Below are 14,739 nucleotides of genomic sequence, written 5' to 3'. Positions count from 1 at the left end.
GTCTTGCAAAAGCTAAATAAAATTCCTGTTAACATTCTCTCCAGTCTATGAGTCCCTACTCTAGTGTCGGGAGAAATTAAGAAACAGCTGTTTGAGGCTGGAGAGATGGCTCAGAGGTTGAGAGCACCGACTGCTCTTCCAGAGGTCCTGAGTTCAATTCTCAGCAATCACATGGTGGCTCACAACCATCTATAATGAGATCTGGTGCCCTCTTCTGATGTGTAGCCAGAACTCTGTGTATACAATACATAAATAAATATTTTTTAAAAAAGAGACAGCTGTTTGAGTGTCAGGGTACAAATTGTATTTTATGCATTTTTTTTAGGACAGGACTGTGGTAAGACTTGATGTATGCATACACACACATATACACCCAACCCATATATGTCTATGTCTATATCTATCTATCTATCTATCTCTATATATATCTGCATGTTCATACACATATTCATGTGCACACCTTTTAAGGTACGTGATAAAATTAGGTTTAAAAAGCATAAGTAGTTTCCAGTTTCCAAGCATGAATTGTAGACTGAGTCTAAGCATGTATTAAGGTATAGTATGTAGCCAAGAATTCAGTTTGTTCTAAGTTGAGGAAGTCTTATTATATAGATCAGGTTGGCCTCCAACTGAAATCCTCCTGCTTCTGTGTCTCAAGGGGAATATGGTGATTTCAGATGTGTGTCACTACATCTGACTTCCTTTAATTCTTAAAATGTCCTAAAAATCTATTCCATACATTAAAGTTAATAAAACTGTCTAGACAAATATGAGTAAGTTGAGAAGTCAAAAATGCTAAGGCATAAGTTAGGACTTTATGTCAATAAGAAAAAATCCCACAGAAAATAGTATCTTTATTTCTTCAGGACATTTACAGTTCAAGATCACAACAGACAACCTTAGGAGGAGTGTTTGGAATCAAGGGGTGCACTTGGTCTTCAGAGCCAAAGGGGGAGGAGGGCAAGTGATGGTTCCTAAATTGTGGAATGAGAGATGTAATGTGGGTTTTCCTGTTGCCCAGGAAGGGTCACACAGAAGCCAGGGAAAACCAGGGGCTGCTTTCTAAGGCTGCACTTGAGTTGTCAGTCAGTGGTTCCCAGACCCCTGACAGATGGAGGATGGTCTCCCAAAGTGTCTCCTGCTGGTAGGAGAGAAGCATGGGGTGTGATGTCTGGGTTTAGGGTGCGCAGGAGAGGCAGAGGAATGCTGAAGAGACTGTTGCTTCTCTGTCATGTCCTGCTAAGCTCTCCTTGACCTTCCACCCACATTTTAAGTGCTCATTTCGGTTTTCACTTTTGTATAACCCAAACCAAGAGGGTTCCTTGCCTCTATAAGACCTGGTACAGATAGCCTCTCAGCTGGCTCTGATACCTGTCTTCAGATGCATCGCTGGCTGTCAGCTGTTAAATCTGTCTACAAATGCATCGCTGGAGAGTGCTTGCTTAGGCTGCGTTGCCAAGACTGGCCTTGGTTATCAAGCAACCCTCATAAAACCTTAATGGTTTCTCCTTTCTGTTTCAGATTACTTGCAACCTATAATAGCCTCACGGATAAACACCTGACTGGGTATTTTAACAATAGCAGGATCAGGAGGCACCTCCTAAGATCCGGGCTGGTAAGACTGCTTTGGGTTCCTCTCACTTTCTTCTTCAATTAAGTCCCAAAATTTCCAACCTTTCTTCAGATTTCTTTTGAGTCTGTGCCATCTTTTTCTCTTCACTAGTTCAGAAAAATTACTTCCTTTTAAACTTCTGATTTATTTATTTGGAGCTCTTTCTAAACAAAGGAGAGAGGTTACAATGGCGACTAAGGAAACATAAATTATTGACGAAAAGTCACAGCGATATTTCAACAGCATAGTTGACTTGCTTACTTATTCATCCATTCAGCACACAGTCTACAGACCAGACACTGTTAAAGAGCAAGGATAGAAAAGACTATTGTTTTAGAAATGAATATATTGTTTTTAATACTCATAGAATATGGGGTGGCAAATAAACAGTTTGCTTCCTTTTCTGTCTTCCCCCCCCCTTTTTTTCTTTTCTTTTCTTTTTTTTTGAACTTTCATTTCCCTGTGATGGTTTATTGATACCTTAGAGCCTTCCATCAGCTTCAAAGCCCCTCTTCCCACACATTTTCCACTCCTTTAAATGTGTAGGTGGAAAAAAAAATCTAACTCAAAAAACCCTATGGTTTTCCATTGAAAGAGAAGGGGTGTGGCTCCAGCCTGTGTTCTTTCTTAAACTACAGCCTTGTTTTGATGTTGAAAGAACTGTATTGTGCTTCTAATTGTTGTTTGTGTGCTTCGCCCTGGCTAGGTGGAGCTCAGGAGAAAGTCCTTCACAGCCTCCTGGGGCATGGTTATCAGAAGGGTGAGGCGACACCCACCTCTGCCCAGAACCAGATTCTGTGTACAGCACTTGCAGCCCAACTTCCTCAATTGTGAAATGAAGGCGCCCCCCTCCTTCTACCATCCCCTCCCCATCACCACATCTACTGCTGTTAGGGACCTGCAGTGAGTCACTCTGTAATCACTGTGTGACCACGAACACTGAGTTTCATGCTAGTTTACTTAACGGCATCCTTAAGCAAGTAATGAACACTTGTTACAAGTATGACAACTCAGGTGAGGACAGCGTGGCAGCTCCTTTCTCTAACAAAATGGGTCCAGGAAGAGGCCTGCTGCCCGCCGCGCTCCTGCTCACATCACATGGAAACCCCTTAGAAGATGTGTTTCAAACTCGCACAGACCTATGGGATTTGCTGTTTCTCAATCCTCCCCCCCCCCGGGGGGGGGGAGGAGGGGAGGGAGGATTTATATCCACTTCACTCAAGGTGTAAGCACAGTGACTCTCCAGGAGCTTCCTGACTGATGGTGTCCTTGAGACCAAAAACAATGACACTTCTCAGTGACATGAAGTCGGTGGACAGTACATCCTAGACACCTTAAGTGGGTTATCTGAAGTAATAGGAAGCAACAACAATATAAAAAGTACAGCTAAATTTGAAGAAGGAAATTAAGAACATGAATGTGGGGTCCGGAAAGGTGGCTCCCTGTTAAGAGCATGCTCCTGAGCACACAGAGCAGCTTGTAACTTCCAGCAGCGTCAGCCTCAGGGCATTCAACACCCGTGGCGTGGCCTCAGCTGGCATCCTCACTCGCATGCACATAGGCACACATGCACGCCTGAGCATGTGCCCTGTGCATGCACGTGCGTGCACGCACACGCACACGCACACGCACACACACACGCACACGCACACACACACACACAAACACAAGAAAGGGAATGTAAAGGTGTCTTGTATTTAAACTTACCAGGAGCGTGTTGATGGGGATGTGGATAAAAAGCAGGCCAGCAGCTCTTACAGCGAGCTCAGAGGACAACTGCGGACGGAGCTGAGGGACAGAATCTAAAGAAGGAACGAGGGAGGGGCAGAAATCTGCACTCTGGGACACGCAGTGATCCCAATGTGTATACAGACACATGTATAAAGCCTAGCCACACTTCCATGTAATTTGTAAAATTCTAAATCATAGCAAATTAAATTATGTTCTGGGCTGCAAAGTGAGGAAGGAAAAAACAGGGAGCAAAGGAAGTAATGAAACCAATTATTTCTCAAGACAAACCAAAGACTTCCCCAGCTCATCTGCCTAGCCCCTGCCGCAGTTTCAGTGAGGAGGCAGCAGGCCTACTCTCACACTCTTTCAAGGTAGCACCTCCTCTTCCCAGGGTGCTTTCAGGAGACTGAAAAGAACACCTGGGTTCCATCACTGGAAAATTGTTACTCTAATGAAAACCTTGTTTTAAACGTCAAGTGTACCACCTGTGTGTGTTTTCACACTGACAGGTAAGCGAGACTTCCTTTTTTCCTTTCTGCTTGATGAAATATTCATTAAAAGTGGAAGTTCATTAGTGACAATGGTATTCTCCTTAGGCTTTGAAAAGGCCAGTTTCTTCTCTCTCTCTCTCTCTCTCTCTCTCTCTCTCTCTCTCTCTCTCTCTCTCTCTCTCTCTCTCTCTCCCTCCCTCCCTCTCTCCCCCTCCCTCTCTCTTCCCCCTCTCTCTTCCCCTCCCTCTCTCCCTCTTTCCCCCATCTCTCTCCCCCCTCCCCATCTCTTTGTTTCTCTCCTTCCCCTCCCCCTTTGTCTCTTTCCTCTCTTTGCCTTTCATTGTACCTAACAATACATTTTGCTACTTTGTATTTCTTTGTGCATTTTACTTATCTCTTCACATTTTTTATTCTCACCACAGATCACAAGAAGTGGGAGGATACTCTCTGAAAAGGAATACAAAATTAACAACATGAAGCAGGATCACCAAAAATGCATCCGAGAGTGCTTAGCCCGGGCCATTTTCCACAAGGTCCTTGACATGGAGGTGAGGGCATTTCCTCCCTCTCTGTGACCCGAGATTGGGTAATTCTTCCTAAACTTCAAGAAAAAGGAAATGGACCAAAGGAAATTGGTCCATTCCAACATAGCTAGGAGCCCAGACTCTCAAGTTTTTCCTCCTTTTTAGTTCAGAAGAAATATGGACATGATTATAAAGTTTGTGATATTTAATTTTCTAAATGTAGATTCTTTTAATCCACAATGGCTACCCAGCCCTTACCATCTGTACCTTAATTTCCATTCGCTAAAAAAAGTGACATCTGTTTAAATATCAGTAATTCCAGTGCCATGAATTATCCCAGACCTGTTATTCTTTTAAGGCTCCGTAGCTCAGCCGTATGTTAAGTTTCACAGAATAGGCATGGAAACATCTGCTGTCCCTCCTACTTTAGGACACATTGGTCAGCACAGATTTGCAGGGTGAGCATCAACACGTTTTGTGGAATCTGACATTGCACTTTTAGTGGGATACGAAGCTAACCTGATAAATTTTTGGAGCTTTACTCCACAGAACTGTCGCTTCAACCATCAAACACCATTTAGTCTTTGTGAAAAAGGACACCACTCCTTGGCTTGTCTACACAGCAGTAAATCAGAGAAGCGGCTTGGAAAGCCTCTGACTTTTGGGTGCATTAACATTTTTTGAGCAAATGCAGAACTATCAGTAAACCTGCAACAAGTTTAGTACCAGTGAAAATATTTGCTATCGTGTTGACTGTATCATTACATCAATCATTCAGAATGTTCACTTAAGATGTATATTGCACACATACAGTTTATGCCTACTTTAGCAATTCATTTTTTTTTTTAAATTTCAGATCGTGTCCACAAATTACCTAGACTCATTGTTGACAGCCCCAAATTTGCTGATTGTAAACGCACCAGTAGGTTTACACCAGTGGCACAATTCTGCTAAAATATAAATAGTTCTGGAATTAAATTAACCCCTACCTAATTTCAAGCTTTAAAAGTGCTGAGTCCAATGTTGGCCAGATCCTTAGAGTCTGTAGGTACATCAGATACATAAGAACTGTCACATATATTTCTAGTTGAGTCTCATACACTAACGACATATAATTATGTTTAAAAGAATGTGTAGTAATTATAATATGGAGCTTGGCCTTCTCTAATCTGAACATCTGAAATATGGGGCTGTGGAGACAGTTCAGAGAGTAAGTACACTTAAGTAGACAAACTAGAAAGTCCTGAGTTCAAATTGTCGGCACCTATAGAAAAAGCCCCCAAAAAAGTGTGGTCACACACGTGCCTGTAAGTCTATCCCACTGACAGAAGATGACTGTGACTTGCTGCCTGCCTCGTTCTGGGTTCAGTGAGAGACTCTGTCCTAAGGGAATAGCATGGAGCAGGACATCCGGTGTATTCCTCGGATCCCTTCATGTACACCCAAGACATTCAGTTCATACGATACATATTCCACACACACACAAACCCACGCGCACAGTTCGAAAGATAAATATGAGATGCTCAGAACTTGAAAGTATTGTAAACATGGTGTTTGTGTTTGAGGGTTTCTGACTTTCGGAGGACTCTGCATGTTCATATTAAGAGTGTTTAATCAATAGACTCTACAGATATCTACAAACGTGAAAAACAGCGAAATGAGAAACTGTTCAGCTCCTAACCATGTTTGAGAAGACATACCTCATCTGCTAATATACAAGAACAACTAGTATTGTTGCCAGGTTGCCACAGTGCCTCCCATTGACTTGAAATTGCTACAGTTTTCCCTGAAATTTCTGTAGGTGCTCATGCATTCACTCAATCAACAGTAGCTGACTCACTGTGTGCCAGGAGAGGACCTGTCCTGTGGCTGCACAACACTGTTTATTGAAATATGGTACAGCGGTTGCATAGAAAAGGGAAGTGACAAATTGGATCCTGCAAACAAGGAGGTGTCCTGAAGGCCTCAGTGCAAGTGGCACAGCGCTTCTGCTTCTGGGAAGAGTAAGCCAGGAGCTTGGGAGAGGAATTCCAGAGGAGGAGAACAGCCCTCTGCAGGATCCTGCGAATGGAAAGAAAGCCCAAAGACCACCAGGGGCGGGGGGCTGCTTGGAAGGAGGAAGCGCCACCATCTGAGAAGCTGAAGTCTTGTTTCTGGAAAGTCTTGACTTCCCAAGGCAGGCTGCAGTGTGTCGGTGCTGAGGCAGTGAGGCGCTTTTACAGCAGGGGAGTGGAATAGATGAGCAGAGCCTTTGAGATGCTGCTGCTAGAGACGCAGACGATGGATTCATGGTCTGGAAAAGATTGGAGGTGGGAGGTCAATTTGGAATCTGTTGCCAACCGGTGCAACTAACAGTGCCAGAGAGAGGGTGGGAGAGGCAGCTGTCTATGGGCACGGTAGAGAAGGAGAAAGCTGTAGACAAGTTGCTGTCTCAAGTAGGGGAGATGGAGGGAGTCTTAGGGGCTGGATGAGGAGGAGCAGAGGAAGGAAGGAGCAGGAATGTGGGAATAGAAACTCCTCGCTGATGGGAAGCAGGCCTGGGAGAATGCTGTCTGGGAGCCAGGGGTTCGAGAGCTCACCATCTGCAGAATGGCTCCACTGAGGTCTGGGCCCAGGAGGCAACAGCACTGGAGGGCTTGGGGAGAGAGTTTCAGTCACGGTGTGAGGAGTCAAGCTGCTGACTGTAGAGAGTTGGGGACAAATGGAAGTTGGAAACAGACTGATAGCTAATATAAGAAAGTTTGTTGCTGAATGGTGAAAGATCAGAACAGGAGTGAGAAGAACATGAAGAGTCAGGACATGATTGATGACACCCAGGACAGCAGTGATGGAATCAGCAGGGACCAAGACCGGAGAAAATGTTTCCCCCAAAGGAACAATGAGACAACAAGACCACTGACTGATTTCAAGTCTGATTGGGAGACCATTTTTATTTAGGTATATTTTAAATCACCAACTATTGTATGAAAATAATTGGAAAACGGACAAATCATAAAGCAAAAAAATAATTGCATAAGGTTTCTACTGAGATGACCATTATTCTATGTGGCAGGATTTCCCCTGTCCGATTACATTAAAATATTAATGCAGCAGGAGGCCTGTGATTGGACAGGGAAAGAGGAGGCAGAGCTAGGAATTACAGGGACAGAGAGCAACAGAACAGGGAGGGGGAGAAGCCAAGATGGAGGCTAGATATTGAACTAGCGTGACTTTAAATAGCCACAGGTAGTTATAATATCATAAAGGATAGAATAATTGGGATAATTATGTCTAATCTAGGTGGGCAGCTTTTATCATTATCAATTGGTTCGGAAATTATTGTAGTGGTGTCTTGTGAACTGAGAATTTACCGATATACAAATCTGACTTGTTAATTATAAGCATCTAGAGTTTTGTTTCTACCGGGTTGCTGGGTGTTGTGGTGGCTGACTGAGGTGGACAGTCGGTGCGTGGGGCTAGTGTGGCAGGAAGGGAGCTCCAGAGCTCCAGCCGTGGCAGAGAGTTGGCGGACAGAGTAGCTGGATGGAGTGTGGGAACTTGGCGGCTCTTTTTTAGTATTTCCCTGCAACAGCTCTACACTTCTTTTTAATATCTTCTTGTCATATTTATACATCAATAAAATCATGATATGGCCAAGTGTGGTAGCATGTGCCTATAATCTTAATATTCAGGAAGTCTGGGCAGGAGGATTGCCACAATTTTGAATCCAACTGGGCCATATAGTAAGTTCCAGGTCATCTTGAGCTGAGTCCCCATCTCAAAGAACAATGAGCAGTGGATTCATTCATCAGGTATGAGCCACTGGCTGCTCTTCCAAGGACCAGAGTTCAGTTCCCAGCACCATTCCATGCTGTACATGACTGTTTCTAACTCCAGTATCAAGAAGCAGTCCCTCCATCACAATGTCCACAGACATATAAATGAAAATAAAGTCATCCTTCGGACACACAGGAAAGAAAATCATCATGCTACATTGTGACAGGGGCATGGGTTTGAGCACTCAAACAGGAAATAGGAAGGGAGACCAAGACACACACCTGTGTCTGTGTGCCTCCGTGTCTTTGGTTATGAAATTTGATGGACTTGGAACTAGAAATGTAGAAAGTGGCTCCTCACTCCAGGGATGCTCTGGTAAACTTCTCCACCAATGGCTAGATTCTTATGCATTCTGTATCTTGCCTCCTCCTGTGTTACTTTCATTTTCCATTAAAAAAAAATCCAAAATCTTTAAAAACTTCATTTAAATGATTACATCCTGCTCCAGCCCATGGATGTGCCAAACATTTAACCATTTTCCCCAAAATTTACACAACTATTGCACTATTCAAAGAAAAAAAGGGGGGTAGACCCCTTTCAGATAGGATCTTTTTATGCAAAACACTTAAAAGCCATTACTTAGTTTTTGGGCTCAGTTTAGGAACAAAGTTTATGGTTAAAGGGCATGAACACTTTTAGCTAATACGTGTTTGTAATTGGCCTCCCAATGAGGGGTGGCAATTGATATTCCCACCTGCATACTTAGGCAGGTGGTTCTTCTCCATCCAAATGACAAGAGGGGCAATTTGAAAATGGAGCTACCTCTGTTGGGATTATTTTCCTCTAAAATATTCTTGGCTCTAACTAGCATGGTTCTATCCTCCACAGCGCTACCACCAGCTGGAAATAAAACGGAAACTGGATACCTTAGCTAGGAAAGAGCGGATTCAGAGGTTGAAGGTAAACTTATTTACCTCTTAATAATCATGCTATCATTCGAACTCTCAGGCAATTATAGAAATCCTAGAGGCCCCTACTCTTGGACACCACACATAGCTGAGATCAAGCAAATGGTCCTTCAGAGCCTGGCTATCAGTACAGATCCTGATAAAACAGGTGCTACTTCTGAGAAACGCATTTCAGCAAGGTGAAAACTTTCAAAGACAAACTTGAAAATAGTCAAATTTGCTGTCTGGCTTTTGTGTTTTCTTGTGGCAGAGGCCAAAGGATATTCATGAGTCTTAAGAAAATAAAAAGATCTGGTAATGTTCCAGCTTGAAGGAAAATAAAACATCGGAAGAATTATACAATCACACATTTTCATTCGAATGTCACCCTTGAAAATTATGGTGGGAACAAGCTTCCTTAGTAGAAGGAAGCATGAACAGATCTAACATTTTGTGCTAGGTATTTTTAAATTCCTTGGTTGTTCTCTATTTTTGTTCTTTGCAGTGAACTTATGAAATACATCAATTTGAATCAGGGGATGGGAGATTCAATTAGGCGTGTTTGAAAAGTTTCAGTTTAGGATGGCAGATTTATTTGATTTCTTGAGCTATTTGAAATAATGGGCTGCTTGTTCTTAATTTGCTACAGTATTACAAATGTGGAGCCTGAAACACATCTCAGAAACTGATAAGCGTCTGTAAAGTGTTTGGAGAGCAACCTGCCCTGTAAGAGTAACATTTTCCTCTCTGGGTTGATGGACTCAAATTTATTTTATCAGAGAAAGAGAGTCATCTTATTACTAAAGGGTTAAATACCAGGAGGCAGGTCCCTTCTAGGGATCAGGGGAGCTGGGATGCCAAGGCTCCTGTTCATTCAGCTTGGCCGGTCATGCCTTGCACCGTGGTCTTACACTTTCTGTGATTTGTTTGCCAGAATGTGGAAACAACTATGACTGGAAATACAGATTTCTAGTGCCTAAGACAGGGTGTGCTGTGTGTCTGTGATTGTCTTTCCTGTGCAGCAGCAGGTGAGAGGCAGTAGGTAGACAGGAAGACAAGGGTTCTGGGCAAAGTGCTGGAGGTACTCCAGTTGCTCCCGCCTGACATCTGATCGTCAAAACTCACTGCATATTTGCAACTGGCCAAGGCATGATCTACGTCCCCTCTATTTAGTAAAAGGAACTGTATTGCTTAAATAACTGTTTTCATGACAAAAACTTTAATCTTTTGTTGTAGTGTGTACCCTTCCTTGTAGTGAAGTACAAAGGCCACTTTGTTGGCCCAACAAACATTATTATTAAGTAGAATATTCTCTCAGAATGACTCCTGTGTGTGGGCAGGTGGAGAGGATTCCATTTTCTGTCACTTACTGCCTACCACACCCTGCCCCCAACAGGGCTAGAGAAACATTGCTAACTTACTTCAGTATCAGGATACAGAACAGCGATCTTGGTGGGGAGGGCTTTGATCTCACAGTATGGACATGCGCCAGGCACTAAGCTAACCTGATCACCTCTATACATCAACTTCACATTTTTTTCTCGTTCCAGGGAGAACACACAAGACGATTTATTGAAGATAACATGCCTGTCCTGACTCCCCATCCCCCAGCTGGCCCGAAGACTAATCGTGGCCATAGTGTTCTGGCTGAGGAAGGACGTTCTAGCCCATTAACACCGGTGAGCCCTATTAAGCACTCTGTCCCAGCTAATTAATTTATGATTTCTCATTAATCTGAGAAAGAAGGTTCTCTGGGAAGCATGTCTGCACAACTCTATAGAAGTGAAAACATAGGGAAAGGAAGCAATTGGGAACTATTACTCAATATTAAATATTAAAAGTCAACATTATAAGCCCCTATCCAATCAAAATTGCTGTGAACTAATCCCTGTATTTGGCAACTACCAAACAAGTTTCTGAAGTGGAGATGACTTGTGTTTATGTAGGTACCCAGATACCACCCGGCTCCATTTTACCTATAGAAAGAGCAAACTCATCTTGATATCTAAGATCAAACACACAATGATTTCAAGTTACCCCTCAGCCCTTGGCAATGTGGCAGGATTGAGTCCCTGACTGTGCCTTCTGGGTATTATTCTGACATCTGGGTATTATTCTTGCTATTCCTTTATCTGCACAGATTCAGCAGTGCCAGGCTGCATGTTGGCGGCATTATACTGTTTCAGTTTATCAAAAGTAGATGCTTCCTCCTTGAGATAATTAAATGTACTGAGATCCCATCTGAGGAAGTCATACCCTGATATTTTATCCTAGCATGATGCATCTGTGGCTCAGAGGTGATATTTTCTGGAAGGCAGGCAGGGTCTTTTAAAATCTAGATTCAGGAAAGATTTAAAAAATGCTTGTTGCATGCTAGTGGTTGAAGCTGTGTTAAACTCCCGGTAACATCTTTGCCCTTGGTTTGCATGACTGGGGTGTGACTGGATGTTTTCCTTGCGAGTCTGATCATTTTTATCTCTGTTCTACAATATTTGTAGAGAGATTACAAAGCCTTCACACACAGCTGAGGTAAGTTTGTCACCTAAGGCATTAAGTGTCAACATTCTGCAAAAGGTAAACATGTCTTGACTTGTCCTGGTTGAACAGCACAAATTCTGAAAAGTCCCAGTCCTCTCTGGGCTGTTCCTCCTTTAAAGGGTCTGATTTGAATGTAGATTGCTACACACATATATGTCTTTCTTAGAGAGTAATTCTTTTTTTTAAAAAATATTTTTATTTTCTATATTCTTTGTTTACATTCCAAATGATTTCCCCTTTCCCGGATCCCCCCTCCCCATATGTCCCATAAACCTTCTTCTCTCCATCCCTTCTCCAATCACCTCCCTCCTTTTTCTCTGTCCTTATATTCCCTTCCAATTCTAGATTGATCCTTTCCAGGATCAGGACCCTCTCCATACTTCTTCATGGGAGTCATTTGTTATGCAATTTGTGCCTTGGGTATTCAGGGCTTCTGGGCTAATTAATATCCACTTATCAGAGATTGCATTCCATGTGTATTCTTCTGTGATTGGGTTACCTCACTTAGGATGATATTTTCCAGATCAAGCCATTTGCCTAAAAATTTTGTGAATTCATTGTTTCTAATTGCTGAATAGTATTCCATTGTGTAAATATACCACATTTTCTGTATCCATTCCTCCTTTGAGGGGCATCTGGGTTCTTTCCAGCTTCTGGCTATTATAAATAAGGCTGCTCTGAACATAATGGAGCATGTGTCTTTATTGCATGCCAGGGAATCCTTTGTGTATATGCCCAGGAGAGGTATAGCAGGGTCCTCTGGAAGTCTCATGTCCAGTTTTCTGAGGAACCTCCAGACTGATTTCCACAGTGGTTGTACCATCTTACAGCCCCACCAGCAGTGGAGGAGTGTTCCTCTTTCTCCACATCCTCGCCAACACCTGCTGTCTCCTGAGTTTTTGACCTTAGCCATTCTGTCTGGTGTAAGGTGAAATCTCAGGGTTGTTTTGATCTGCATTACCCTAATGACTAATGATGTTGAGCACTTCTTAAGGTGCCTCTCAGCCATCTGAATTTCTTCAGGTGAGAATTCTTTGTTAAGATCTGTACCCCATTTTTTAATAGGGTTATTTGGTTCCCTGGGGTCTAACTTCTTGAGTTCTTTGTATATATTGGATATTAGCCCTCTATCAGATGTGGGGTTGGTGAATATCCTTTCCCAATTTGATGGTTGCCGTTTTGTCCTTTTAACAGTGTCCTTTGCCTTACAGAGACTTTGTCATTTTATGAGGTCCCATTTGTCAATTCTTGATCTTAAAGCATAAGCTATTGCTGATCTGTTCAGGAACTTTTCCCCTGTGCCCATGTCCTCAAGGGTCTTCCCCAGTTTCTTTTCTATTAGTTTCAGTGTGTCTGGTTTTACATGGAGGTCCTTGATCCACTTGGAGTGAAGTTTAGTACACGGAGATAAGAATGGATCAATTCGCATTCTTCTGCATGCTGACCTCCAATTGATCCAGCACCATTTGTTGAAAAGGCTATCTTTTTTCCACTGGATGTTTTTGGCTCCTTTGTCCAAGATCAAGTGACCATAGGTGTGTGGATTCATTTCTGGATCTTCAATCCTGTTCCATTGATCGTCCTGCCTGTCACTGTACCAATACCATGCAGTTTTTAACACTATTGCTCTATAGTATTGCTTGAAGTCAGGGATACTGATTCCCCCAGAATTTCTTTTGTTGTTGAGAATAGTTTTAGCTATCCTGGGTTTTTTGTTATTCCAGATGAATTTGAGAATTGCTTTTTCTAACTCTGTGAAGAACTGAGTTGGGATTTTGACGGGGATTGCATTGAATCTGTAGATCACTTTTGGCAAGATGGCCATTTTAACTATATTAATCCTGCCAATCCACGAGCATGGCAGACTTTTCCATTTTCTGAGTTCTTCTTCGATTTCCTTCTTCAGAGACCTGAAGTTCTTGTCATATAGATCCTTGACTTGTTTGGTTAGAGTCCCACCAAGTTACTTTATATTGTTTGTGGCTATTTTGAAGGGTGTCATTTCCCTAACTTCTTTCTCAGCCTGCTTATCCTTTGAGTATAGGAAGGCAACTGATTTGCTTGAGTTGATTTTATAACCAGCCACTTTGCTGAAGTTAATTCTTTTTTTTAAAAGATGTATTTATCATTATAAATAAGTACACTGTAGCTTTCTTCAGACATATCAGAAGAGGGTGTCAGACCTCATTACCGGTGGTTGTGAGCCACCATGTGTTTGCTGGGATGTGAACTCAAGACCTTCAGAAGAGCAGTCAGTGCTCTTACCCACTGAGCCATCTCTCCAGCCCCTAGATAGCAATTCATTAGCATCTCCCAAGCTTTCCCCTGGAAGAAATAAGGAAATAGTACTATTTTCTGTCCTTCTTCCTAGTTCAGAGAGAGAAAATCCCTGTCCCTTGTCCCGTCCCCTGTCCCCTGTCCCCTGTCCCCTGTGCCCTTAGTTTTCCAGATGAACCTGGTCAGAAGATAGTCTGTGGTTCACTGTGCAAAAATGAGTGGGTCCTTTAAAAATCAGAGGCTATACTATTACGAGCCTGACACTTGGTCACACGCTGCATGTTCTGTGCACCTTAGGATATCTACTGTGATTTGAATATTTGAATTTATAAAGAAATTCAGGTCTCCCTTAGGTTTGTCCATTCTATCCCAGTCACATCCTCTCTCAGTTTCAGTCCCGACTACCAATTACCCTAGATGGACACAGGAAGCTTTATGGGACATCACCACTTTTCCTGAACTACTCTAAGAGAAGCTTTCAATACCTGTTCTTGCACTTGGATGCTAATTGCTCTAAGGTTTCAAACAATGTGTGAGCGTTTAGCTGCATTATCTCCATTAAAACTGAGGAAAGTCATCTCAACAGATTCTGTAAGTCTTTGAGAAATTCATCCCTCTACCCCCACCCCCATCCCATGATACTCTTGAGAATTAGCAAAGCTAGGATAAGCTGAGTAATTACCAGGTAGCCAATTTCAACTCACACTTTGGCACAGCTTTGAGCACATTAAGACAGTGCCATATTTATTATAAAGAAATATATTTACACATTGTAAAATGCAACAAACTTAAGGTAGCCTCTGATATGAACCACCAGAGTTTGGGACTCACAGCTGCTACTTAATGGGACAGATTTGTTTTTG

The 14,739-nt window shown here is 42.6% G+C and overlaps 1 protein-coding gene across 1 annotated transcript in view; it reads left to right on the top strand.

Moving 5' to 3' along the window:
- Erich3 (glutamate rich 3) overlaps positions 1–14,739 on the top strand; it is a 70,933-nt gene that overhangs the window by 2,876 nt on the left and 53,318 nt on the right. The window contains exons 2-5 of the mRNA XM_052178815.1: positions 1,522–1,615; positions 4,257–4,382; positions 9,003–9,074; positions 10,612–10,740. Of these exons, the coding sequence (XP_052034775.1) occupies positions 1,522–1,615; positions 4,257–4,382; positions 9,003–9,074; positions 10,612–10,740 (421 nt within the window). The remainder of the gene's footprint in view (positions 1–1,521; positions 1,616–4,256; positions 4,383–9,002; positions 9,075–10,611; positions 10,741–14,739) is intronic.

This window comes from Apodemus sylvaticus, chromosome 4 (assembly GCF_947179515.1).
Source record: "Apodemus sylvaticus chromosome 4, mApoSyl1.1, whole genome shotgun sequence".
Classification (NCBI taxonomy): Eukaryota; Metazoa; Chordata; class Mammalia; order Rodentia; family Muridae; genus Apodemus; species Apodemus sylvaticus.
The sequence above is the reverse complement of the archived record's forward strand: the minus strand, read 5'-3'. Positions and strand labels throughout refer to the sequence as shown.